Source organism: Rhamphochromis sp. 'chilingali' (genome assembly GCF_963969265.1).
Source record: "Rhamphochromis sp. 'chilingali' genome assembly, chromosome: 2".
NCBI classification, from domain to species: domain Eukaryota; kingdom Metazoa; phylum Chordata; class Actinopteri; order Cichliformes; family Cichlidae; genus Rhamphochromis; species Rhamphochromis sp. 'chilingali'.
In genome coordinates this window covers 23,707,860-23,734,454 of record NC_137930.1, presented here as the reverse complement: position 1 = coordinate 23,734,454, position 26,595 = coordinate 23,707,860, and the positions used below count along the sequence as shown (strand labels likewise).

Below are 26,595 nucleotides of genomic sequence, written 5' to 3'. Positions count from 1 at the left end.
AGTCTAGAGGAATTGCCTGTTTAAATGCACTTCTGTTACTGTTATATTCCTCTCACATGTTTGATGGCTGTGTTTTAGAATGCGTTGTTTTATATAAGTTTATTTACTTAGGAAAATGAAGAAGGGTTGATTGTATTTCGGTAACCGCAAGTACTGTTGTTTTCTTTTTTCAATAAAAATATTTTCAAAAAAACAGTAGTGAGTTACATCAACTTATTATGGATGTCTAAAGAAGCTAAAATCACATAATCTTAATTCACACTGCTAAAAAAATTAAAGAAACTTTGAAAACACATCAGACCTCAGGAGGAAAAAACCTGTGCTGGGATATTTACACTGATATGGACTGGTAAAGATGTCAGAAATAAGAGGATGCGCCATCGTTTGATGGTAATAAAAATGATCATCTTATAGAGGGCTGAGTTTAAAGCAACTCTAAAAATCAAAGTGACATAAATTAGGAAAAAAAAAATAATAATAATAATAAAAAATAAAAAAAACGCAAACTCTGATTGCAAAAACTCAAAATGGAATTCAGTAGTTCCCCTTCAGTCGATTCACTCGGTACAACACGTAAGAATGGGATATCATGTCCTCGCGTGTCCTGGCTGAAGAAACCTTTATTCACGCCTTTAAGGCAGATGACGTGTGATGACACGCGCACGGCCCCGCCTGCACATATAGCATCACAGTCATCCCTCAGTTCTTACGCTCTTCACCTCGCTGAATCCGCGCTTTCCAGCCACGCACGTTTGTCGGAGCACAGAGTGGCCGCGTTTCATCGCTGCCTCGCTCAGTTTAATCTCTAAGAGCCACCCATGTCCCGGGCCACCCAAACCTGGGGCCGGACCTTCTCTCCAGGGGGGGTCCTCTGGTGAGAGAACGGAGGTTACACCCTTTAATAGTGGCTCAGATTTGGGACCTAGATACCCTGGAAGCAAATAGATATTTTTGCTTCCAGGGTAAATACTCACTGCCCCCTGTTCTTCTCCATAATTGACCATGATGCACCCTTGGGCTTGGATGCGCTAGCGCACCAATGGCCAGACGTGCTCCTGTATGCATTTCCCCCAGTAGAAATTATATCTCCAGTTCTAGAGAGAGCGCGTCGGCATTCCCTCTCTCTGATTCTAGTGGCCCCTTGGTGGCCCACAAGGTCGTGGTATGCAGAGATAATCAGCCTGCTAGCAGCGAGTCCTTGGCAGCTTCCTCTCCACAGGGATCTCCCCTCTCAGGCTTGTGCAGAAGTGTTTCATCCGTGGCCAGACCTGTGGCGCCTTCATGCTTACCTGCTGAGAGGTTAAACTTGAATGCTAAGGGTTTGCCACCTAGTGTGATAGCGACAATTCAGAGCGCTAGGGCCTCATCTACTAGAGGCTTGTACGCTTACAAATGGCGAGCCTTCGAGCAATGGTGCCAGGACCGCCACACTCCCATTTCAGTGCTCTATTGTGGATGTTTTGACATTCCTGCAGGAGCTGCTGGATAAGGGCCTTTCATTTTCGACAATTAAGGTTTATTTAGCAGCTATATCTGCTTGTCATATTGGCTTTGACGGGGTGACACTAGGTGCACATCCCCTCGCCATACGTTTTCTGAAAGGAGTTCACCGGCTGAGGCCCGTGCTTAAGTCCAGTGTCCCTGCTTGGGACTTGTCTTTGGTGCTGGAGGCCCTTTGTAGCCCCCGTTTGAACCCATTGAGTCTGTGGATATGAAATTTCTTTCATATAAGACTGCATTACTTCTCGCTTTGGCTTTGGCAAAGCGAGTGGGTGACCTTCATGCGCTGTCTGTGCATCCCTCCTGCACACAGTTCTCTCCTGATGGCCACGAGGTCGTATTGCGTCCAAATGCTGCCTATTTTCCCAAGATCATGCCTGCATTTTATAGCTCAATGGAGTTTGAGTTGCTGAGCTTTTGCTCCCCTCCTTTTGCATCTGAGGAGCAGAGGAGGATGCATTCTCTTTGTCCAGTGCATGTGCTACGCACCTACATTGAGCGCACTCAGAATGTGCGTTTATGTGACCAGCTGTTTGTCTGCTTCGCTAATCCAAATAGAGGTAGAGCTCTGTCGAAACCGAGGCTGTCCCACTGGATTATAGAAGCTATCTCACTGGCATACGGCACCAGAGGTCTTGCTTTGCCCCACGGGGTGAGAGCTCATTCCACCAGGGGGATGGCGACCTCATGAGCTCTTTTTAAAGGGGTGCCTGTAGCTGATATTTGTGCGGCAGCTAGTTGGGCATCACCGCACACTTTTGTGCGGTTTTATCGGTTGGACGTTACAGCCCCTTCGGTGGCTTATGCTGTCCTTTCCGCTGGGTCTACCACTCACTAAAGATGTGGTGGTCCGATTCCGGTTCGGTGGCTGCTCTGCAGGGCATGTATATATGTCCCATACTTATGTGTTGTACCGAGTGAATCGACTGAAAGGGAACGAATAGTTATGTCTATAACTTCTGTTCCCTGAAGGAGAGAAATGAGGTACAACACAAGGTGGCCCCACTGAGCAGTTTGGCTCGGTGAAGAGCGGCTATCAAACTGAGGGATGACTGTGATGACAGCGGCTATATATGCAGGCGGGGCCGTGCGCGTGTCATCACACGTCATCTGCCTTAAAGGCGTGAATAAAGGTTTCTTCAGCCAAGACACGCGAGGGCGTGATATCCCATACTTATGTGTTGTACCTCTTTCCTCTCCTTCAGGGAACAGAAGTTATAGACATAACTATTCATTTGTATGGGGCTTATATGCTTGAGTGCTTGCTTTACAGCATCGGGGCATGCGCCTAATGAGACGATGGATGGCATCCTGGGGCATCTCCTCCCAGATCGGGACTAGAGCATAATTAAGCTCCTGGACAGTCTCACACTGAACCTGGCAGCATCAGGTGGGTCAAAACATAACAATACACAGTCCCATGCGAGCCCAACTAAACCGGTCATGCTGACCAATGTTCCAGGCAGCACAACATTCTCCACGGCTTCTCCAGACTCAAGGTTAACCTGCTCTCGTCTGTGAAAAGCGCAGAGCGTGAGTGGTGGACCTGCCAATCCTGGTATTTTATGGCAAGCTGGCTCCACAGTGCCGCACAGGGAGCACAGAAGCCACTAGAGGACGTCAGGCCCTCAGGCCACCCTCATCAAGTCTGTTTCTGATTGTTTGGTTTGTTTTTTGTTGCATTCCTGTGCCCAGTACACTTACACACTGACCCGACTGGGAAACAGTCATCGCTATGAGAGTCTCACTCTTAGGGCCTGTAACAGCCCAACACCGGAAACCACTACTTACATCCACTAGTATAAACACCTAAACAACACATAACTGAAATCAAGATCACAGCACCAGTCACATGACTCTTTGTGCAGAGGAGTTCATTACTTCAAAAATAAAGCTCAAATTATTAACTGCAACAAGTGTACCAAACTACACTTGACAAAAAGTAACAGTAACTCAATATAAGTTGTAAACTAAATGCACCAACAATATATAGTTATAGGATGTTATCATATATGATATAGTTTTATAGTTATGTAGTTATGTAATAACTACATAACGGGGCGACGGTGGCTCAGGGGGTTGGGAATCGCATCTGTAACCGGAAGGTCGCCAGTTCGATCCCTGGGCTCTCTGTCCTGGTCGTTGTGTCCTTGGGCAAGACACTTTACCCTACTTGCCTACTGGTGTTGGCCAGAGGGGCCGATGGCGCGATATGGCAGCCTCGCTTCTGTCAGTCTGCCCCAGGGCAGCTGTGGCTACAACTGTAGCTTGCCTCCACCAGTGTATGAATGTGAGAGTGAATGAATAGTGGTATTGTAAAGCACTTTGGGTGCCTAGAAAAGCGCTATATAAATCGAATCCATTATTATTATTATTATATTAATTATATAGGACATAATCACATTTATATATAGCTATATTACAGCTATATTTTAGTTATAGGACATAGTTTACGGTTACTTTTATATAGCGCTTTTCCGCATTAACTGAGCATCTAAAGCACTTTTTATAACAAGCCACATTATCCCATAGACACGAACATGCACAATCGCACACGCATTATATAAACACACAGAATGTTAAAGATAAAACAGGAATGAGCGCTGCCTGTGTTTACAAAATATGATACAGTGCTGAAACTGCTGACTCTTTACTTTTAGCTTTCAGTTCCTTCTTTAAAAACCAAAATAAAACGAAACCCTTTTGACCCTAATCCTTTTTCATTTTAGAATGTGTTTATAAATGTATGCTAGTAATATAACTATGTATGTTGTGCATCTGTGTGATAGAAAATTGCACCGTATTCTTGGTCAGTCTTTGGTGAAAACACTTTCCTGAGTGCTGCAGTGTGAGAGACTAAAATCAGAGAGGGAACACGTTGGCCTCGGAAAGATCCCAAAACACACACACGAGAAAAGCTAAATGGTAAGAAGTATTTCCCGTGTCTGAAGAACGTCATCCTTTCTTGACGCCAACCACACGCAGAAGTCCATCCCTCTCCCTGCTCTGTCAGTTGCTTTACTTATTTCTCTGTCATTCTCATACTCACAGACACACACTGAGCTAAAGATAGTCATAGCTATGGTTTAGTTAGCCTCAAGGCCTGCAGTCAAACATCTGGAAAACAGCTGGTAGCTGAATTAAGGACTACTGCCTGGGCAATGGTGGCTTTTATTGTTCTGCAGTCCAAATCTGTTCCCTCTATAATTACACTGCAGTGCTAATGAAGGTGTGAGGATTTATGGCATTGTGAATAAGCAGCTTGTCAAGACACCACAAATCCTGTGAATGCTTCAAGCAAACTTGAGACCTGTAAGCCTCGATGACTTCTTATGGTTGCATCATCTTTGCCAAACAAATGAAGTGCATGAACATAACTCCTTTCAGCAGTAAGTAAACCCAGGAAGTGAGTGGTGTGTGGGCCCTAGTATTTTTAACTTCTGCACCTGCTCCCTGTTGTGCCGACAGACCGAGCCTGGGACTTACTGCTTTCTCAGACACGTTCATAACATTCATTCATGTATACTTTGGCACTCTTGCAGCAAGGAAAAAAGGTGAGTGAGAAAGAGAGGTGAGATTATTGCACTAATATTTGTTCCACTGTCTTTTGGGTGGGGTGGGGGGGGGATTACCAGCATATTCCCCATATTTTCTAGCTCGGAAGATGTAAAAGCCAATCAGAAAATAGCATCTGCTGAATAAGCGTATCTGCTTTGCACACTGCAGTATTTGTACACTGGAGCAGCTTCTTTAACACCTGATTCTGCAGAACGGATTCAAGAACAAGAGGTAGTGTTTTGGGACAAACGAGCACACTGCCACACCTCTGAACAATGTATTGTGCCCTTGACAGTTTTTTTACATGGAAATGCAAGGGAATCTAACTAAGGTATACCAAACTCCACAAAACACAAACAGGGGATATTCTGCCATTTATAGCCAAGTGGCAAAGTGACCATACATAGCATTATTTGAGACAGATTTTACAGAAATTTTACAGACGTGAGCATCAGAATGGAGAAGAAAGAAAACTTTGAATGTGGTTGCTGGTGGACTGAGTATTTCAGAAACTGCTGGGACTTTCCTGCACAACCATCTCTAGAGCTTACAGAGAATGGTTGGAACAAGAGAAAATGTCCAGTTAGCAGCAGCTCTCTGGGTGAAAAATGTCTTGTTAACACCACAGGTCGAAGGAGAATAGCCAAACTACTTCAACATCCATCCCTACGTGACCACAATGATGGTGCCTTCCAGCAGATTAACAAACCATGTCATGATGTTCAGATCATCTCAAATTGTTTTCTTGACATCAAAACGAGTTTTCTGCACTCAAATGACCTCCACAGTCTCCACATGTCAATACAAAAGAGCACCTTTGGCATGTTGTGAAATTAGAGAATTGCATCATGTATCACCTAACAAATCTGCATCAAGCCCGTGATGCTGCGTGATGCCTTCATTTCAATGTGGACCAAAATCTCATAGGAATTTTTCCAGCACCTTCTTGAATATATGCTGTGAAGAATAAAGGCAGTTCTGAAGGCAAAAGTGGGTCCAACCCAGAACTAGCAAGGTGTAACTAATAAAGTGGCCAGTTAGTGTATATATTAAGAAAAAACTCAAAGTACATATAAAAATTACACAATTAAAACTCCTCATCCTCTGGCTGCATGCCTCTACAAGCATGGATACTAGCACACCCAAACACAAAGCAGTGGATTTTTTGGAGCAGACACTAATGATCCTAATGAATCAATGCTCTGTGTGCCGGTTGTTTTGATGCCTATCCTTTTGTTTTCTGTCTTGGCAGTCGTGCTATGTGTTGCTGATCACATGGCCTTTAGAACCCGCTTGACTCATCTTCTGACTTAGACACTTGTTTTGTGAGGTTACTCAACCTGACACTTCCATCAGACAGTTATCCCAGTAGCTCAGCTAACAATCATGACCAACTGTAACCAATGACTTCCTGTATGTACAGTAGGCATTCCTGCTCAGGTATCAAGGTAGGAAATTTTGAATGGAACTAGATGATAATATATGAGATGAGCTCCTATCAAACATTTATCCCCACAAGCTCTATCTTATCTTGCATGCAAAAAGAGAAACAGCCCGATTCCACTAACACTGCTCATCCTTCTTTATGTGCATCAGTATGTTTGATAGAACAGATGCAACGTCCGTCTGTTACGTTGCTGAAGAAGACATTAGTTCAACACAGAGAGGGGTCACAGGCAACATGTACCAGTGATTACAATTGAAAATGTATACTTTACAGCGTGCAGATGTACACGCACACACACACACACACACACACACACACACACACACACACACACACACACACACACACACACACACACACACACACACACACACACACACACACACACACACACACACACACACACACACACACACACACACACACACACACTTTTAAGATGTGGAGATGTGACAGTAAAGGAAATATCTGTCTAAACTAATATCAATAAGCATGTGTGCTTAAATGCTAACAGATGGTGGAAGAACATTTCATCTCCGCAGACATTACCATGTTTTCTACGTCCTATCTGACAGGGGAGTAACATGGTAAGATCCTCTGGACAATTATAACATCTCTACAAACGTGATATCATTTTGTACAACTTCTAATCTACTTATTAGTGCTCTTTAACATAAAATTTCTTTTTTTTTTTTTGGTCACCAAAATGATTTTTGTCCTAATAGTGAAACCCCACTCCCAAACAAATCCAAATTTGAAGGCTTGAGTGGTGGGGTGGGGGAGTGAATCACTCCACCATTCCCAAATTATCATTAAAATGGTTACATTTAAGCAACAAAAACTCACACAAAAATATGGTTTGAGTTGCCATTTCTTTAAAGCTTTATCGTCTCTGTTACCATAATAAAGCATGGCCACTGAAGAATCTAGACAACGTGCTACAGACACAAAATATACTTCCTCTTGATATACGTTAGTTATAAAGTCGTCCCTGATGTCCATAAAAAGAGTCAAATAAATAGATATTTTTTGTGACCATTTAATTTTTATTTTTATTTTTTTGCAATGAGGCCAGGCTGGTTTGGCAGGGCATTACAGTTCCACTTTGGCAGAGAACAATTTGCTTCACTTCAAGCCAACTGCATACTTAATCAGTGTTCAGCAAAGGATAAAGTATGACACTATAGATTAGGAGCAAAGTGTAACCACAGCACAGACATTGTTGCGTCACTGTAAAATCCTTTCTGTTCTTCCGCAACTAGTCCCCCTTCGACATTCCCTGTGCTTTTCAGCACGCTGAGCCCCTCTCAAGTTAATCTTGTCTAAATTATCTCTAACTGTCGACACTTTTACAATTCTTCGCGTCGTTGTTGATGTTTTGCCGTTATTTACTTAAACAGCTGCAGTAGACTTTTTGAATGCTGCAGGCTATTCCGTTCGTGCAGCATTAAACCCGGAGCTGCTTGTGGCCTTTTGAAAGTTGTAGACCTGACACAAGTCAAAGCGTGTTTAGCTTCAAACTTGCTTTTTTGAAACACGTGGACATGACAGTATGTCAAGAGTTCATGTTTTTCAATCAAAAACGCCAGAATTGTGAACACTGATGTACAAATACTCACAACAGGTACCCAAAATGATCTTTAAAATATCTATTATTGAATAGCGAGGCCATATGGTTTATGTCGCTTGTGCGATTCTGCCTTATTTTTATCCACAAAGTGTTATTTTTCTTGACTTAATGTTATATTTACTGTTATATTATAGACCTTAAACATGCAAACTTCACAGTAATATCACACCATAGTTAACGCTGCAGTATGTGTGACTGAAAGTGATGTCTGATGACGTGGACTGCTCAGCAACTGTGTTTCAGTGCTATTGCCGTCATTCACCTCCTACATCGTTCCCTCGCTCACCTGGAGACCGCTGGGAGCACTGTGAGAATCATGTTCTTTGATTTCTCCAGTGCCTTCAACACTATTCTTCCCTCGGTCCTGAAGGACAAGTTGGAGAACTCTGGAGTGGACCATCACCTCACTACCTGAATTTTGGACTACCTCACCGACCGACCACAGTATGTGAGGACTCAGGGCTGTGTGTCGGACAGAGTCGTCTGCAGTACGGGGGCCCCACAGGGAACGGTTCTGGCTCTGTTCCTCTTCACCATCTACACTGCAGACTTCTCCCACAACTCCACCCAGTGTTTTCTGCAGAAGTTCTCTGATGACTCTGCAATAGTCGGCCTCATCACTGATGGGGACGACAAGGAGTACAGAGGACTGACTCAAGACTTTGTGGACTGGTGCCAGCTGAACTACCTACAGATCAACACCAGTAAAACCAAGGAGCTGGTGGTAGACTTCCGCAGGCACAAACATCCTCCACTGCAACCACTGAACATCCAAGGTATGGACAAGCTGTGGACAGCTACAGGTACCTTGGTGTTCATCTGAACAACAAACTGGACTGGACTCATAATTCAGACGCCCTCTACAGGAAAGGTCAGAGCAGGCTGTACCTGCTGCGGAGGTCTTTTGGAGTGGAGGGCCCACTCCTGAAGACCTTCTATGACTCTGTGGTGGCCTCAGCCATCTTTTATGGTGTGGTCTGCTGGGGTGGCAACATCTCTGCTGGGGATAGGAAGAGACTGAACAGGCTGATCCGCAGGGCCATCTCTGTTCTAGGATGCCCTCTGGACCCAGTGAAGGTGGTGAGTGACAGGAGAATGGTGGCTAAGCTTTCATCCCTGTTGGACAACATCTCCCACCCCATGCAGCAGACTGTGACAGCACTGAGCAGCTCCTTCAGTGGGAGACTGAAGGAGACAGAGACGGAGAGATTTCGCAGGTCTTTCCTCCCCACTGCTGTCAGACTCCACAACAAAGACTTCAACTGATCAAACACATTATTAGTCATACTAATATTATTGTAAAAGTGCTACATCCACAAGCATCTTAGAACCACTAATTAAATCTCCATATGTAACAAATCCCAACAGTCATCATCTGTGTCTATCAAATATTGAGATTCACTGGTAAGAAAAGTGATTAATGTTGCACAAACTAACCATAATACACATAAAGATGTTATTAGCGATTTCAGACAGTCATGTAAAACACCGATCCCAGCATAAACTTTTACTTCAACCGCGCATGTACAGTGGGGCAAAAAAGTATTTAGTCAGCCACCGATTGTGCAAGTTCCCCCACCTAAAATGATGACAGAGGTCAGTAATTTGCACCAGAGGTACACTTCAACTGTGAGAGACAGAATGTGAAAAACAAATCCATGAATCCACATGGTAGGATTTGTAAAGAATTTATTCGTAAATCAGGGTGGAAAATAAGTATTTGGTCAATAACAAAAATACAACTCAATACTTTGTAACATAACCTTTGTTGGCAATAACAGAGGTCAAACGTTTACTATAGGTCTTTACCAGGTTTGCACACACAGTAGCTGGTATTTTGGCCCATTCCTCCATGCAGATCTTCTCGAGAGCAGTGATGTTTTGGGGCCGTCGCCGAGCAACACGGACTTTCAACTCCCGCCACAGATTTTCTATGGGGTTGAGGTCTGGAGACTGGCTAGGCCACTCCAGGACTTTCAAATGCTTCTTACGGAGCCACTCCTTTGTTGCCCGGGCGGTGTGTTTTGGATCATTGTCATGTTGGAAGACCCAGCCTTGTTTCATCTTCAAAGTTCTCACTGATGGAAGGTGGTTTTGGCTCAAAATCTCACGATACATGGCCCCATTCATTCTGTCCTTAACACGGATCAGTCGTCCTGTCCCCTTGGCAGAAAAACAGCCCCATAGCATGATGTTTCCACCCCCATGCTTCACAGTAGGTATGGTGTTCTTGGGATGCAACTCAGTATTCTTCTTCCTCCAAACACAACGAGTTGAGTTTATACCAAAAAGTTCTACTTTGGTTTCATCTGACCACATGACATTCTCCCAATCCTCTGCTGTATCATCCATGTGCTCTCTGGCAAACTTCAGACGGGCCTGGACATGCACTGGCTTCAGCAGCGGAACACGTCTGGCACTGCGGGATTTGATTCCCTGCCGTTGTAGTGTGTTACTGATGGTGACCTTTGTTACTTTGGTCCCAGCTCTCTGCAGGTCATTCACCAGGTCCCCCCGTGTGGTTCTGGGATCTTTGCTCACCGTTCTCATGATCATTTTGACCCCACGGGATGAGATCTTGCGTGGAGCCCCAGATCGAGGGAGATTATCAGTGGTCTTGTATGTCTTCCATTTTCTGATGATTGCTCCCACAGTTGATTTTTTCACACCAAGCTGCTTGCCTATTGTAGATTCACTCTTCCCAGTCTGGTGCAGGTCTACAATACTTTTCCTGGTGTCCTTCGAAAGCTCTTTGGTCTTGGCCATGGCGGAGTTTGGAGTCTGACTGTTTGAGGCTGTGGACAGGTGTCTTTTATACAGATGATGAGTTCAAACAGGTGCCATTCATACAGGTAACGAGTGGGGGACAGAAAAGCTTCTTACAGAAGACGTTACAGGTCTGTGAGAGCCAGAGATTTTCCTTGTTTGAGGTGACCAAATACTTATTTTCCACCCTAATTTACGAATAAATTCTTTACAAATCCTACTATGTGAATTCATGGATTTTTTTTTCACATTCTGTCTCTCACAGTTGAAGTGTACCTCTGGTGCAAATTACTGACCTCTGTCATCATTTTAAGTGGGGGAACTTGCACAATCGGTGGCTGACTAAATACTTTTTTGCCCCACTGTATGTTCCCTAGTGTGTCCAACCAGGCAAGTCTGACAGCAAGAGCCGTGTGTCAGCCTCTGATGACACTTTAGTAAACTAAAAAGGGAGCTACTTCAATAACCTCCAACAAAGCACTGCTCCCACTAAAGATGGAAACAATTAACGTGTTTCATCACTTGAGGCAAAAAACATACAGTTGAGCACAATCAGGCTGTAAATGACGAGATGCTAGCAGCTGGTGACGTGCAACCAAAAAGTAAACAAATGATCCCCCCACCATGACACGAAGAGCAAACAGTGGATGGAAATTATTGATTTGGTTACGTAGTGGAAAAGCAGGGCTTTAAGGAGCTAGTTATAAAACTCGATCGAAGACAAACCAATAGAGGAAGGAAGATACATTTCAGCATTAGTTATTTTTAAACTAAGATGTTACGCAATCATGTTATACTTTTCCTTAAATTTCAAGGAAAGATAACGAGGCTACGTTTGTGTCAACTTTTGACTTACGTTGTGTCACAACTAGAGCACCATAACGCTCCTGCTGCTGCTGGTGGCACCTTTTTCAATCGACTCGCTCTTCAAAGTAGGAAGTGGCTCAGTGCAAAAGGAGGATGGAAAACACCCATTTATTTACACTCATAAATGCTGCTACTTGTGGGCATCCAAAACAAAAACAAACAAAAAAAACCACTGTTCACAAAAAATTTTTCTATGTAGTCAAAAAAATGTATTGCACATTTCCTTTAAATATTGTGATATACTTCTGAAGCTGTATCACCCACTCCTGGGTGCAACATGTTATATCTAACACCAGCGGTCCCCAACCTTTTTTGCGCCATGCACTAGTTTTGTCTGACAATGTTTTCACAGACCGGCCTTTAAGGTGTCATGGACAAATACAACAAAATAAAACCAAGACTGGTACCAAAAAAAAGAAAAAAAGAAGGTTTATTCATAACACACGGGAAAAGACCCAGGGAAACAGAGTTAACAATAAAAATGACAAAAAAAAAAAAAAATAACGATAAAAACCTTAAATTCCACACCCAAGGCTCAACTCTCACGGCCCGGTAGCAAATGACTCACGGGCTGTGGCCCAGAGGGTTGGGGACCGCTGTCTTACACAACATGAATTTGCTTTTGACCTTTTTTAACTGGGGTTTTTTTCTGCACACTGAAGAAGTTTTGATCTTGCAACCAATTCTGACTTTTAACTTGTTTCTTAAGGTTGGGTTTAATTTACTCACACCTAAAATCAAATGGCCTATTAAAAAAAAAAAAAAAAAAAAAAAAAGGAGAAGAAGAAACAGGCAGAGTTCTTGTAAGAAGGCAGCACAGACTCTTTGCCTTAACTGCATGCGAACCAATCGTGCTTATGTGAGCAGTCAGCCCTCAAAGACATATGTTTGTGTATGCCAGAAAAGGCTGCTTAACCAGGACATAATTGTGATATATGATTGTTTGATAGCACTTGAAAAGAAAAAAAAAATCTCAAAAATATGTGTTGATGTTTACTCTAATATGCGACACAATTTGTCCCAGGGAAACTCAGTCAAAACTACATTTCTGCAGTTGGTATCAACTTTAGTGTTTTGCAGTAACAGAGCTTGGGGGAGAACGTAAGCTGATCAGTCAAACTGCAAATATGATATGACATTGCCAAAGGGTGTACTTACCGCCACAGCTATCATTGAGTCGTCTGGTTTCCATTCTGCTTTCTGGTAGAAGCCAAACTGAGCCGCTGCCTTTGCAGACTCGATATAGCTGACTATCAAAACACTGGGCTGTGGGTGGGAAACAGAAATATGGGAAAGAAAGTGAGCTCTGGAGGTCAAAATCATCTGATTTGATATTAAACAAATAACACTGGAGCTACAAAAGAAAACAGCATACCTCTTGTATCAAGTAATTAATATAGAAATATTTAAAAAATGCTTAAAAAAAACATGCTGTGTGACAGCTAGTAACTCATCTATCTACGAAAAAATAAAAATGAAATAAATCCCAGGCAGCAGCCCAGTAAACAATGTCAGTGTGATATTATGACAGCAGCTTTATTTCTAGTGTTGGTTGTGATTGACAGAGATAATCTACAAAGATATTTGTCAGCCAATGTGCTGGAAGGGGATTTGTCGGGAATGATTTATTGCCTCAAATGGTGGGTATTTGGCAAAGAAGAAATACAGATTTGATTTCAAATTCTTTTCCAAAAATGGGATGACTATAATACCTCAGTGATGCCAAAAATCTCCTACCTAGTGAGGCCCATGGACTGTGAAAAATCTATTTTTACTGAGAAAACAAAAGCATGTTGAGGCTTCTCTTTCTATCACGCAAAATGGATAAACTACAGGTGTGTTGCGAAGTTCTCATACAGCCATCATGGGCATAGATGTCATGGCAATTACCGGTATGTGGGTTTTCATGACTTTCATGAACTGTTCTTTTTCCAGGGCTGAATGACTGTACAGCATACATCTATAATGACTTTAAAAAAAACAAGAACTGGGTGCACAAGGTTCTACAATATCTTTTAAATTGGCAAGACCAAGGCCTATTAAATTCTTTTAGTGATCATGACTACAACTGGTGGTTTTTCTTTGGCAGCATAAAAATGATTTGTTTGATAGCACTCATTGGACTGACCAATACTCAGAACAATGGGGAATTCCAAGGAACTCAGTGATGACCTAACATTTACACAAGTTGACACAAGGAGCCATTGCTAAACAAATACATCTTTCAAAAAAAATGTACACAAATCCAAGTTACTTGAATGCGTCACCACTTTTCCAAAGGGACAGTTTAACCCCAATGACCTGAAAAATGCTGGAACACCAGCATCACTGTCCATAGTGAAGCAGGATTACATCAATGTGGACGACCAAGAAAGAAGCCCTTGATCCAAAATCGACACCTTCAAACTCTACTTAAATTTGCCTTCAGGAGCCAAACGCCTTCTGAAGAAAGTTTTATGTTCAGATGAGACACAATTATTTGGTTGCAATGACAACAGTTATGGTTGGAGGAGTAAAGGTGAAGCTTTCAAACCTGAGGACACTGTACCAACTATCAAAGATGGTGGTGGTAGCATCACGCTCTTGGGCTGTTTTGCTGCCCTTGGCAGATTGCACAAAGTGGATGGAATAACAAAGGAGGACTACCTCCAAATTCTTCAACTTCACTTTAACTCAAGAGTTAGACGGTCGAACTTTGGACACAGTTGGATGTTCCATTGTTCCAGGAAGACAATGATCCCAAACACACATCAAAATTGGTTTTGGAACAGATAAAAAAAGGCTAATATTAAATTTTTGGAATGGTCTTACCAAAGCCTTAACGTCGACCTTATAAACAATTTGTGAACTATGATTAAAAGCCATGGTTTGTACCTGGAAAATGATCAAATTAAATTAATTCTAGCAAATTCTGCCAAGAAGAGTGGTCAAATATCCAGCCAGAAAGATCCTAGAAGCTTGTTGATGGCTACCAAAAGCAGCTGGTCGAAGTCCAACTTGCTAAGGAATGTTTAACCAAACATAATGGGGATGTACTTACATATTTGAGCCAGTAAGTAAACCTTTAACCCTGTGTGATTTAAAGAAGATCCAAAATGACTTCATCAAAGTTCTGCATGTAATTCTTGTGTTTTAAAAGATGTATGCTGCACAATCACCCTGGGGGGGGGGGGGGGGGAATAAAAAAAACAAACAAAAAAAACAGTTCAGAGAAATCACTGCAAGCCCAAAGTTAACATGACATTCATGCCTGATATCTGCATGTATACTTATAACCACAACTGTATGCTTGAGGCTACCACCCTTAGTTTACCTCACCTTATTCTCTCTACAGCAAAATAAGAACTAGCCTACAGCTTCAAAAAGAAAACCTGTATGTCCAACCAATAAATTTTCAAGTTTTAAAACAGCTGCTGAAGAGGAAAAAAAATGTGAAAAGATTTGGTTTCTTAAGATCAAGCATCTGGCACAGTATAATTCAACATTCAACAATAACAGTACAGAGCATCAACAATAATGGAAGCTTGAGACTTGCTACAAAAGTATGACTGCCAATTGATTTTACTGCCAATTGAAGTGGTAATCAAGCTTTTTCATGTGTGGGCTTCACTCTGGTGACCTCTCTTGATTCAGTTAATCCTGTCCTTCCACTTACACAATTAGCACCACAATCATTGAAAACATTTTAAAAGTATGTATGGCATCCCAGAGTGTTAAAGTAAGGCTGTTGAATCAGTTTTCAGTGAGATATAACAAGGATCATTATTACAGTAAAAACAGGACACTGGCTATGGTGAGGTAAAGCAGTAATGTAATTCCAGCTGTGCAACTTTAATGCTGGTATCTACTCACTGTAATGAGACAACGGGCTTAACCATTCCTAACCTATTGTGTCGCTTTCGTAGAATTAAAATTTAATAATGCCAATGATACCTGAACCTGATGGAAACAGAAACCTATCTCCTCATTAGGAAAAGCAAAACTTACTTAAATAGAAGTAGCACACTGACATGTTGGAAGCTCAATAGCTTACTTTTGTCTTTCTACATCAACACACTGGATTTGAAAGGAAACCATCACAGTGAGGTTAGTCTTTACTTTTGGTACTTTCTGTCAGTCACCTGGCAAGACTGAAAACTACTAAGCCAAATTTTTGGTGCCATTTATTTGGTAGAATAATGATTCTATGAAAATGCTGACTTCTCCTTGGGACAAACCCCTAATTTGCTCATTGCTAATCACAATATTGACAACATTAACAATACCAAAAAAGGATCCAAGTTAAATTGTATGGAAATAAAAGTTTGTGAACTTTTGTTTCCTTATTTTGTTTAAAAATCAAAATTATTTCTTCCTCTGGTAGCCCTGCAGTAGCCTAATGTTAGCCATCTGATAACCCCTAAGCTATACAGAAAAGTTGAAGGACACAATGGACTTAGTAGGGGTGACCAGCACATGTCAAGAGGAAGAAGTTCCTCCAATCGACATTCCTTTTCCTGGATGCCCCACGGATACTTGCAGGCACTCAGAACTCTTAAGAAAGGAGGGGAAACAAAACAAGGTCGCATCCTGTGCAGGTCTCTGGAAATTAACTGTAACCCTGATCCATTGTTGCCACAACTCAATAATATTCAGACTGTGTGCATGTATCACAGACCGTTATAAAGAATGTACACAAGAGCAGGTTATAAAAATCAATTATATGCTCCCTTTCGATGTCACCATGGCAAAAACGTTCAAATAAACAAGGCCAACAGAGAAGAATTCAAAATACTCTGTATGATGTTGATAAAGATACTGAAGAAGTACTAAAATGGAGGCACACCAAACAATTCATGACCCATTCCGCATTTCTATGGTATTGAAAGCTGAGCTTAGTGGGTAGAGAAGTTCCCTGGAAACAGTGAAAGAGAAACCACATCTACTCTCTGCATTTTTTTTAATTTTAGATTAAAAAAAAAAAAAAAGTGTGAAAAACAGGAATTAATATGATGAAGCTGCCACCATGTCCAACATCACCTGAATCCCACATGCAGTGACTCAAAATATATATTGAAATATACGTATTTTTTCTTATGCTGTTAGACTTCTTCAATTAACCCTTGTTTCAACAACTTATCAAGAAAGTCCTTGATGTTTTTATTTGCATTTCTTGGGAAGAAGAGATTGCCAATAAAGCATTCATGTGTTTGACAAGCTACTGACCTACCACTAATTTCTACAGTCTGTCCTTCCAAGTTCCATTTTGAATGTCACATCACTGGCATCACTATCTGTTCAGCCCTGTTTATGTTGTTACCACGCACCTCAAAGTCACTGCTCCCTTGGCTCTATACCAGCAGGTTCAGGAGTCAATTAAGCCAGATGTTTTAGATGTTGCAGTGCTCAGAGTTTGGTGTTTTGTTAAGAAACCAGCTGCAGCACAGCATGTTGGCACTTTTATAAACTTATTGGACCGCACCAATAAGTTTATAAATAGACAGAATTAACATTGACTGATTGGTTTAAGTCACTGTGAAATGTTCCTGTCATGTGACGCATTTGTGGCCATGACATACAAAATAAACACCGCGATTATTGTGCTGAGATAAGTGTTGACATTTATTTTGTAACTGCGCTGCCTAAATTCCTGAAAACTACTGGTAAGCAAAACATGTCATGGCATGTTTTGAACACTATTACAAATGTTTTGTTGACAGTAACTTAACCTTTGACCTGTATGTTGCTGGGTAAAACTGATGAGTAGAGCGGATGTAGCTGTACATGGCTTAGGTGGTAGCGTAGGTGGTCTACCAATCTAAAGGTAGTGGACTGCTCCCTGACTCCTCCAAAGGTACTGACCCCCGCTATGTAGGCATCTGTATGAATGTGTGTAACACTTATAGTAAGAAAGTGTTTTGAATGCTCAACTGAGCAGAAAGGCACTATATAAGTACCAGTCCACCTACCAAAATATACAATTTACTAACATTTGGGCAACTTTAAACTGAACTGCTATAAAGCGTCTATCAGGTGAACACCAATCCACTGTGGTTGAGTTTTGCTGTCAAATTATTGTTTTAACTTATGTAATGAATGACACATCCACGTGTAATGATGTGTAACGAGTTCACCTGCCGTCTGATATCTGTGTACGTGGAACCCTCTGCCAACACATGAAGGTTTAAAAAAAAGAAAGAAGACGTAGTAGTTTGAGTTACTCATATGGGGACACCACAGTTTCTCCCCGTGTTTATTTACGGCACTTAATAAAACATGAAGGGCAGCCGGCCAGGTTATCACCCTCTGCTGCAATGCGTTTGAAATGAAAACGGCACCAGATCACATCTTAGCTAGCGTTTTTTTGTTTTTGTTTTGTCAGCTGATTTCAAGACCGATCAGAGTTTCAACTCACCCGACTAAACCAAACGCTGAGCTGCGTCTCTGACAGCAGAGCGAAGTAAAAGCGCTGGGAGCTGGGCTGGATGTAGAAGGGCTCTTCTTCGCTCCTCAGCGGACAAAGCAGCCTCCGTGGCCAGCCGGTTAGAAAATACATGACGGCAAACTCACTCCGCCTCGGCGCAGCAGTGCCAAATAGTTTGTGGCCCCCTGTTCCTCCTTAAGTGCAATATTTAATCCAGGTGACTCATGAGCGGCTCCGGAAATACAAAAAAAATTATAAGGTATATACAAGCCAGTGTTGACACCGGTTAAGGGTACCATACAGCTTCCAAACAGCCGAGTGAGGCTACACAGCTAGCCCGGGCTAGCGCTGGCTTTTCAACTTAAAGCTAATGAGAAGTCCAAGTGTAACCGAAAACAACAGCGCGCAAACCCGCAGCGTCACCATACGGCCCCAAACGGCGGGTTCAGACTCAAGAGCGGACCGATTAACTTCCACACCCGGTGCCGTGTGGGTTCTAGCGAAGTGTGGATCTGCGGTGTTTAGTAACAGCAAAGCGTCCAGTTTTCACTCCTCTGTGCCTCACCGTCGCCATCTTTCCAAGAGTCTGTCTGACCAAAAGCTGATTGGCTGCAATAGTGGAAGTTTGCGTCCTGTTGACATCTGACGTCACCGCTCCGTTGTGCGAATCCAGGTGGCGGTGTCGGCAGCTTGGCTCGATGCTGCCACCTGGTGGTGAAAATGGAAATGCCTGGGAAAAACAATTTCATAGGGGTGTGACTTAACTGCAGTCTATCTGACATCTTTTAATTGTAATACATTCTTTTTCTTCTACTTTTAATTCTTCTTTTCATTATTATTATTTGCAACCATTGCACTGAATCCTGCAACCATAATCCACATTAGATTTGCTATGTTCTTTTTAAATCAACATATATCAACACAAGCTTTTAACCTAATTATTTAGAGCCTGTGCATCAGTTTTATCTTTTATATCCAGCTCATAAATCCATCCATGAAATGGCGCGCTATTTAGCAGAATAAAAGTATTATTGAAATAACATGGAATTTTAATCATGTTAGTGTATCATTCTTCCCATAATAATAAAATAAAATAAAGTTTGTGGAACAGGACTATGCTGAAGCACTCAGTGAGTGTTGATGGACAAGTAGAGAGAAGGTCAGGAGGAGTTGCACTGGGTCTTTGTGGAGCCAGAGAAAGGGTAGGTTTACAAGATGGATATATGACCTGCTGTGTTGTATGGTTTGGAGATCACAGTGTCAACATAAAGACGGGAGACTGATCTGGAGGTGGCAGAGCTGAAGATAATGAGATTACCACTGGGAGTCCACCAAGATTAGAAATGAGTATATCAGAGAAATAGCTCAGGCTGAGTGGTTTGAAAAATAAGTCAAGAGAGGCAAGGCTGAGATGGTTTGGAGCGAAGGATAGCAGATATACGGGACAAAGGATGGAGCTGCCAGGCAGGAGGAAAACAGGAAGACCACAGAGAAGATTCATTCATGTAGTAAAGGAGGATGTGCAGTTGTTGTGACAGAGGAGGATGCTAGAGAGATGCAGGGAAGCAGCTAGATGTTGTCAGCGGCTAAAGAAGGAAAAGAAGCAGTGTTTGTGAGTTTTCCTCCCCATAAACATTTACTGTTTATATATATATATCACTAACGCCACAGATATAAGACATGTATTTAATTTTTTTTTTTACTTTATTTATTTATTTATTTACATTTTATTAGACTAGGTGCTTTTTAAAAGTAAATAAATACAACTAACGCGTCAGTAGGTGGCGGTAAAACTCTTATAAGTTCCGCAAACCGCCAAAAAAGTGAAGAGAAGAAGAAGCAAAGGAAGAAGCATGGCTGCAGATATGAGATTACCGACCATTAGAAAAACCGTGTCGCTATCAGCGTCTGCTTTTGACCGAAAAGATCTGGTCGTACCGGGGGATGTTATTACTTCAGACACTGGGTTCATGAGGTAGGTGTTGGTTTTATTTGAGTTATTATGGGAAATCAACCAAACACAGGAGTGTGCTGCTGTTCGGGTCTGTTTCAGGTATCTGGCTTGTAAAGGTAAATAAATAAAAGCTCCAGATGACAGCCAGTGCCATACTGAATTAGCAGGTGAGCATAAAGTCAGCCGGTCTCATTTGCAACCTTCTACACTGATACACAGTAAGTAAGGATAAGGACTCTAATCGGATAAACTGCCGCATTGTGTTGTGTGACCTCTGAATGCTGCACTTTACCCTTGTTTCTTTTTCTTTCTTTTTTTTGGCTGTTCTCTTCAGAACTAATGTTTGATACCGTCTGTCCGCAGGGGTCATGGCACCTACGTTGATGACGACAAGTTGACAGCTTCAGTCGCAGGAGAGGTGCAGAGGGTGGACAAACTCATCTGTGTCAGGCCACTTAAGACCAGGTGAGTGATTGAACTCTTAAACGGTCAAAGACTTAGATAGGCCTGTCATCTATATACTCATTCTTACATTGTAAAGTGTGCTTTGATTGCAGGTTTAATGGTGAGGTTGGAGATGTTGTGGTTGGCAGAATTACAGAGGTAATTCCTAGTATTTGTTCTCATATACAACCACTTTAGTTATAAGAAAAGACAGTGATTGCAGAAACTTGTTTTCATTTTGGTTCATTTTGGTTTTTTTTTAAATTTTCTTCTTCTTTAAAATGTATAGGTGCAGCAGAAAAGATGGAAGGTGCAGACAAACTCCCGACTGGACTCTGTCCTCTTGTTGTCTTCTGTAAACCTGCCAGGAGGAGAGTTGGTGAGATGGTAGAAAGTGTGATTCACTGGGAGAAGACAGCTTTGGCTGACGTATTAAAATTAATATTTGATCATCTCCTTTCTTTCTTTCTTTCTTTCTGTCTTTCTTTCTGTCTTTCTGTCTTTCTGTCTTACTTACTTAGAGGAGAAGATCAGCAGAAGATGAGCTGACCATGAGAGAATATCTTCAGGAGGGAGATCTCATCAGTGTAAGTCAGACTTCTCTATTATAATTTCTCACTGGCTTTCCAGTGATTTTATTCCCGGTTACATAATCTGTGTTGAACCTTTCTTGTGGTTTCAGGCAGAGGTGCAGTCTGTCTTCTCGGATGGAGCTCTTTCACTTCACACCCGTAGTTTAAAGTATGGAAAAGTAAGTTATTCCAGTGTACACAAAGATATGTGAAAAGGTAAAGGGCAAGTTTATTTATATAGCACATTACAAATGACCAGAGTTGATCAAAGTACTTCACAAGTAAGATGTCAGGGTTTTTTTTTAAAGGCCGGAAAGTAGAAACTGAGCAAAGAAAAGTAAAAAGATCTATTATGGCAGATCTATTATGAAATAGAAACACATTCAAGAGACTCAGGGCAACAACTGAAAAGCTCTATGACCCCTATTTTTTTTTTTTTTTTTTTTTTTTTTTTTTTTTTTTTTGATTAGCAGACCTCAGAGCTCCGAAAGGAGTGTGGACATTAATAAGAGCAGACAAATACGGGGGGGGGGCAGGCCAACCTATTTAGTATCCTAAAAACAATCAATAAAATATTCAAATTAACCCTAAAACTGACAGGATGCCAGTGAAGTCAAGCTAAAACTGGAGTAACTGTGTTAGTTCAATAATAAGAGTAACGATCGTTATTTTTATTTTCATTTAAACTAACACCCTGTCTCTGCTTCCTCTGACTATCAGTTGGGTCAAGGAGTACTGGTCCAGCTTTCCCCTTCTCTGATCAAGAGGCAGAAAACGCATTTCCACAACCTGCCGTGTGGCGCATCCATTATCCTGGGGAATAATGGCTTTGTGTGGTTGTATCCCACACCGGGCCAACAAGAGGAGGAAGCTGGGGGTTTCTACACCAGCCTTGAGGTAGGACACCACAAAAAACTGTATTCCATATTTTTATTACTGATCAATGGGCATATGAATTTGGAAAACAATTTCTTGTTGTTTTAGGAAATGTAGGAATTTCAAATTGATACAATCGGTGCATTCACTAAAAATGTTGGTTGACTTCAAATCTCAGTGGAATTGACCTCAAGGTCAAAGGTCAAGTTCTCTGAAAGGTTTGTCTACTCAGAAGCTGAGGGGTAGCACTGGTGGTTGCCCACATTTTTCCTTCTGCTTTCCCAAGTTTGGAAAAGTAATGGATACTAATTTAATGTTTGAGTATTGATTTAAGTACATTTACATCAAGATTGAAAGAACTATGTGTCAGTTTTCTCTGCACACAAATCGCAATAGTAGTTTTCAGCTTGGCTGCTAAAAGTTCACTGAGAGTATTGAGCTGTTCTTGTCTATCAGTAGGAGGATTCAACACACAGCCATGCTTATAAAGAAAGTAACAAGAGACAGAAAAGCAAAAATGTATCAAAATATAGTTAATATATTGTATGTTATATATCAAAAGGTAGTAAATTTAAAAATGTAATTTAAAATAAAGGTGTGCACTGAAAAACTAAGTAGAGAAAACATGTAGAGAACCTAAGCATTCAGCACAAGGAACATTTTTTTATTTTTTTCTAAATGGAAAGGCCTGGTTGTAGTTTGCAAAATCAGTGAGAGTTCTGGAACAAATTTTTATGGACTGATGAACTAAAACTTGGAAAGAGGCTCGGGCATGCATGGCTGTCAATGGAACGGGAACGCTGCCATCCATTAATGATTTTTACTGCTCACACAAGTAGTGTTTTGTGTGCTTAGCTTCAACCAAATGCACAAACTTTCATCATTCAACCTAAAGGCAAGGCCAGAGCAACCAACTATTCCATCAAGTTGGGGCATCCTTGACTGTTTGAGTCAATCACCTTCGTGTGCCACACTCGGCTTGGTAAAAAAGCACCTTCAGCAACACGGGCTGAAGGCAGCTTCAGTCTGAAGGAGCATTAGAAAGACGTTTAAAAAAAAAAAATGTTTGCAAGTTGAAGACTTGCAAGAGTATGTAATGATGCTCCGGATGCTTGTGGTTTACACCGTACACACAGAGCTTATTCGTTTGTGCATCTCTCATCTCTGGTTCCTCAGCCTGTCAGCCTGTCGGATCGAGAGGTCATTTCACGGTTGAGAAACTGCCTGCTGGCTTTGGCTGCGCACAAAGTCCTCCTGTATGACACCAGTGTTCTCTACTGCTACGAATCATCACTTCAGCACCAGGTAAGAATCACTCCAGTAAAAACCAGCCTTTGAAACTAAATTATTGACATTACTACAATTTACAGTCATTTTTTGTTATAATGACACCTGTTGTTTCATGTTTGTAAACAATATGATTACAAAACTATTGCAACACCAGAAAACCCCCAATTCTTTTCTGTGTCATATTGTGCCATCTAGTGGTCATACTGTAATTCTCCAGCTCCTGGGCACCACTAGTGGAAAAAATACTGTGCAGTTCTCAACTTTGACTCGGCTGTTTTTGCAGTGTGGAACAGTCACGGTTGATTTCATTGCCCTTTGGGGTGGGGAACAAATGACTTAATCGCCCATGCGTCTCGCAAACACTACTCTTGCAATGATATCAGCATATCCACTATGTGGCACATTTTTCTTCTGTATTATATTTACAATCGAGCCAACCCATATAAAGTGTTACTGTGCACTCGCGCTCAAGCTGCAACTCGATAAAAACACTTTCTGTTACCATAAACACAGACTGAAAACATGTACATCCATGGGTGTATGTGGTTATGCTTTTGATTTATGTTGTCTCTGTAGGTGAAGGACATCTTAAAACCAGAGGTGATGGAGGAGATTGTAATGTTGACACAACAGAAGCTCTTGGAACAGGAGGGTTAAAGAGCCCAAAGCCTTGTCACAAGTCAAAATCACATCAGGCCAGCTGTGGACCCGACCACTGATCTGAAAGCTGAATTAGCTTTATTTTCTTAGAGATATAATTAAATTGTCAAAGTCCAACGTGTTTTATTAAAGGAAACCAGTATTATTGTTGGGTTGTTTTTAATAGCAAACGCAAGCGAAGTGTAACTCGTTCAATGTGTGCAGCATTCCAGCTATTCTAAAGTTTTACAAAATAATAGTCAATCTTTTTTTTTTTTTTTTTTTTCATGTGAGATATATACTGTATACAATAAATTTTGTGATTTCTATAAATTTTCACTGCATCTCAGTGTGGTCTGTCTGTGAACAAGGAAAAAACGTATCTGGGAATCTTTATTGTTTGGGCTCTAGTTCTTACAGGATTTTTTTTTTTTTTTTTTTTTTAATTTAAATATCAATATTGGGCAATTTTAAAAATCTGACATAGTAGCCAATATTTTTTTGTCTTCTTTCAGATAGATGAAAAAGATTTCTTGAAATTTTCCGTGTAGTTACTAATGACCCTTTACTAAGATTATGTGACGGTGCTGTTTAAAATGATATTTTTGTATCGTTGCAACAAGTTACACATTATTTATTTACACTCTTTAAAAGTTTTGTTGGATCAGCTGGTTGTTCTGTTTGTGGTGTGCCAAACACATGTTGGCAATAGGAAAGTTTCAGAGTTGTGGAGCTCTTTCAGTCATGTTAAGGTTAATTTATTAGACATTAATCTGATATATTGGTTAAGCTGATAAGAACAAACTTCTCACGTCAGCAGTAAAGGTTACGTATAATCACCATTTTAGTGGTTTTAATGGTGTCTGGAAATTGGTAGTTTTTAGTTATTATTTTAGGTTTGAGGGTATTCTTGCATAATCCATCCACTTTAAACGGCTCAATAATGGTGAAATGGGACTTTTCTTGAATAGATTGCTCCATAACCTCCTTTTCTTCTGTTTTACACATCCTTTGGTGGATTTGCTAATGTGCTAGGGGTCACTAGCTTGTAAAAATGTTTGAGCAGCTGGAACTCTATGATAAAATTCAGAAGTCATAGTTGACTCAGTAACTGCCCAAAGTGCCCAGTCACTGAGACAGTGGAAAAGCTAAAGCAAACCCAAACCATAATGTTTCCACCACCATGATTCACAGTATGAGTATGGCTTTGGTATTTGCCACTTCACTGGTACTGTAAACTGTAGGTTTTTTTTTTTTTTTTTTTTTAACTTTCTTTTTATTGTTTTTCTTTAAACACTATACAACAAAACAACAACAACAAAAAGATAAATACAACAAGTAGGATAACAAACAAAAAAAAACATGTTGGATCTCTTTGTTTCTAGTTTGTGGTAATGAGGTATGTTTGTTCTTAATTTTGGGTGTTATAAAAAATCTAATTACATTTTCCAGCAGTGCAGTCTCCAGGCACGTGATGATGTTGTTGACTGCTGTATTTTCCAGGTTTGTGACCATTCCTCATCAGATATGTTCACTCCCACTGTAGTTTTATTCTAATTTTCCTCCTGGACAATAAATGCTTTCCCTTGACACCTCTCATGTAGGTTAGATTTGTATAATATCTTTCTTGCGGTTGCAAGAATCCCTTGCTAACCCTGTGAAGAAAGTTTTCTTTTCTCTGCTTTTAGTGTCTTTAAGTTCCCTTAAAGTGGATAATTACAACACACCAGAACACAACAATATATATGTTAGAGATTTAAATTAGGTAAATTCCTTTAGATCGTGTAAAATATATATTTATATACAATCATAGGTTCACTCCCTACAGATATCCTGATAACATGCCACCCCTGATTCTAATAAGTATCTCAAAGTGGGATAAATGTTGAGTTAGATGCTTTAAAACTGAGTAAAGTAACCAAATTTGTGTAATTTATCTGTAAGCACAGAATCGAGTGTTTTCATAGTTTGATATGCCATCCATCCATCCATTCGCTTCCGCTTATCCTTTTCAGGGTCGCGGGGGGCGCTGGAGCCTATCCCAGCTGTCATAGGGCGAAAGGCGGGGTACACCCTGGACAGGTCGCCAGTCTGTCGCAGGGCCAACACACAGGGACAGACAACCATTCACACTCACTCCTAGTGACAATTTGGATTAATCAATTAACCTATCCCCACAAGCTGCATGTCTTTGGACGGTGGGAGGAAGCCGGAGTACCCGGAGAGAACCCACGCAAACACGGGGAGAACATGCAAACTCCACACAGAAAGACCCCGGCCTGATGGTGGAATTGAACTCAGGACCTTCTTGCTGTGCGGCAACAGTGCTAACCACCATGCCACCGTGCTGCCCAAGTTTGATATGCCAAAAATCATATATCCATACATATATCCTGAAGACAATTAGGCCTGGGCTAGATCATATTCTTGAGCAGTGAGTTCTTTATGGCTTTGATCAAATCCACCATTATATGTGTGGGTGGATGAACCTTTAACCTGTGTACCTTCAGCTTTTCTCCCCTGTGTGAGCGTACTCTCTCTGCCTCAGCGTGGCTGCAGTGTTGCTGCTCTCCCAGCACAACAAACCTTTGCTCTAGTCCTCCTGTGCTAGTCCACGCACGCACGTTACGTCGTACGTCGCCCCACCCA

General features: G+C 41.3%; 2 protein-coding genes across 6 annotated transcripts in view; one reads left to right on the top strand and one right to left on the bottom strand.

Annotated features, from left to right (window-relative positions):
- The window catches only part of ric1 (RIC1 homolog, RAB6A GEF complex partner 1), a 48,360-nt gene extending 29,594 nt beyond the window's left edge, over window positions 1-18,766 (bottom strand). For 4 of the 5 annotated variants that reach the window (XM_080875029.1, XM_080875031.1, XM_080875030.1 and 1 more), the window contains exons 1-2: window positions 18,163-18,766; window positions 12,927-13,034 (exon numbers count right to left, since the gene is read on the bottom strand). In XM_080875029.1, the coding sequence (XP_080731155.1) occupies window positions 12,927-13,034; window positions 18,163-18,303 (249 nt within the window). In that variant the 5' untranslated portion in view covers window positions 18,304-18,766. Of the gene's footprint in view, window positions 1-12,926; window positions 13,035-14,808; window positions 14,928-18,162 lie in introns of all 5 variants that reach the window. The other variant, XM_080875033.1, reaches the window with a different exon arrangement.
- A 1,234-nt stretch (window positions 18,767-20,000) lies between these two features.
- exosc2 (exosome component 2) lies at window positions 20,001-24,239 on the top strand. Its single transcript, XM_080875289.1, has 9 exons — window positions 20,001-20,146; window positions 20,489-20,590; window positions 20,683-20,728; window positions 20,859-20,948; window positions 21,091-21,156; window positions 21,252-21,320; window positions 21,862-22,038; window positions 23,194-23,322; window positions 23,884-24,239. The coding sequence occupies exons 1-9, from the start codon at window positions 20,025-20,027 to the stop codon at window positions 23,962-23,964; spliced, it is 882 nt and encodes a 293-aa protein (XP_080731415.1). The 5' UTR covers window positions 20,001-20,024; the 3' UTR covers window positions 23,965-24,239.
- The last annotated feature ends 2,356 nt before the right edge of the window (window positions 24,240-26,595 follow it).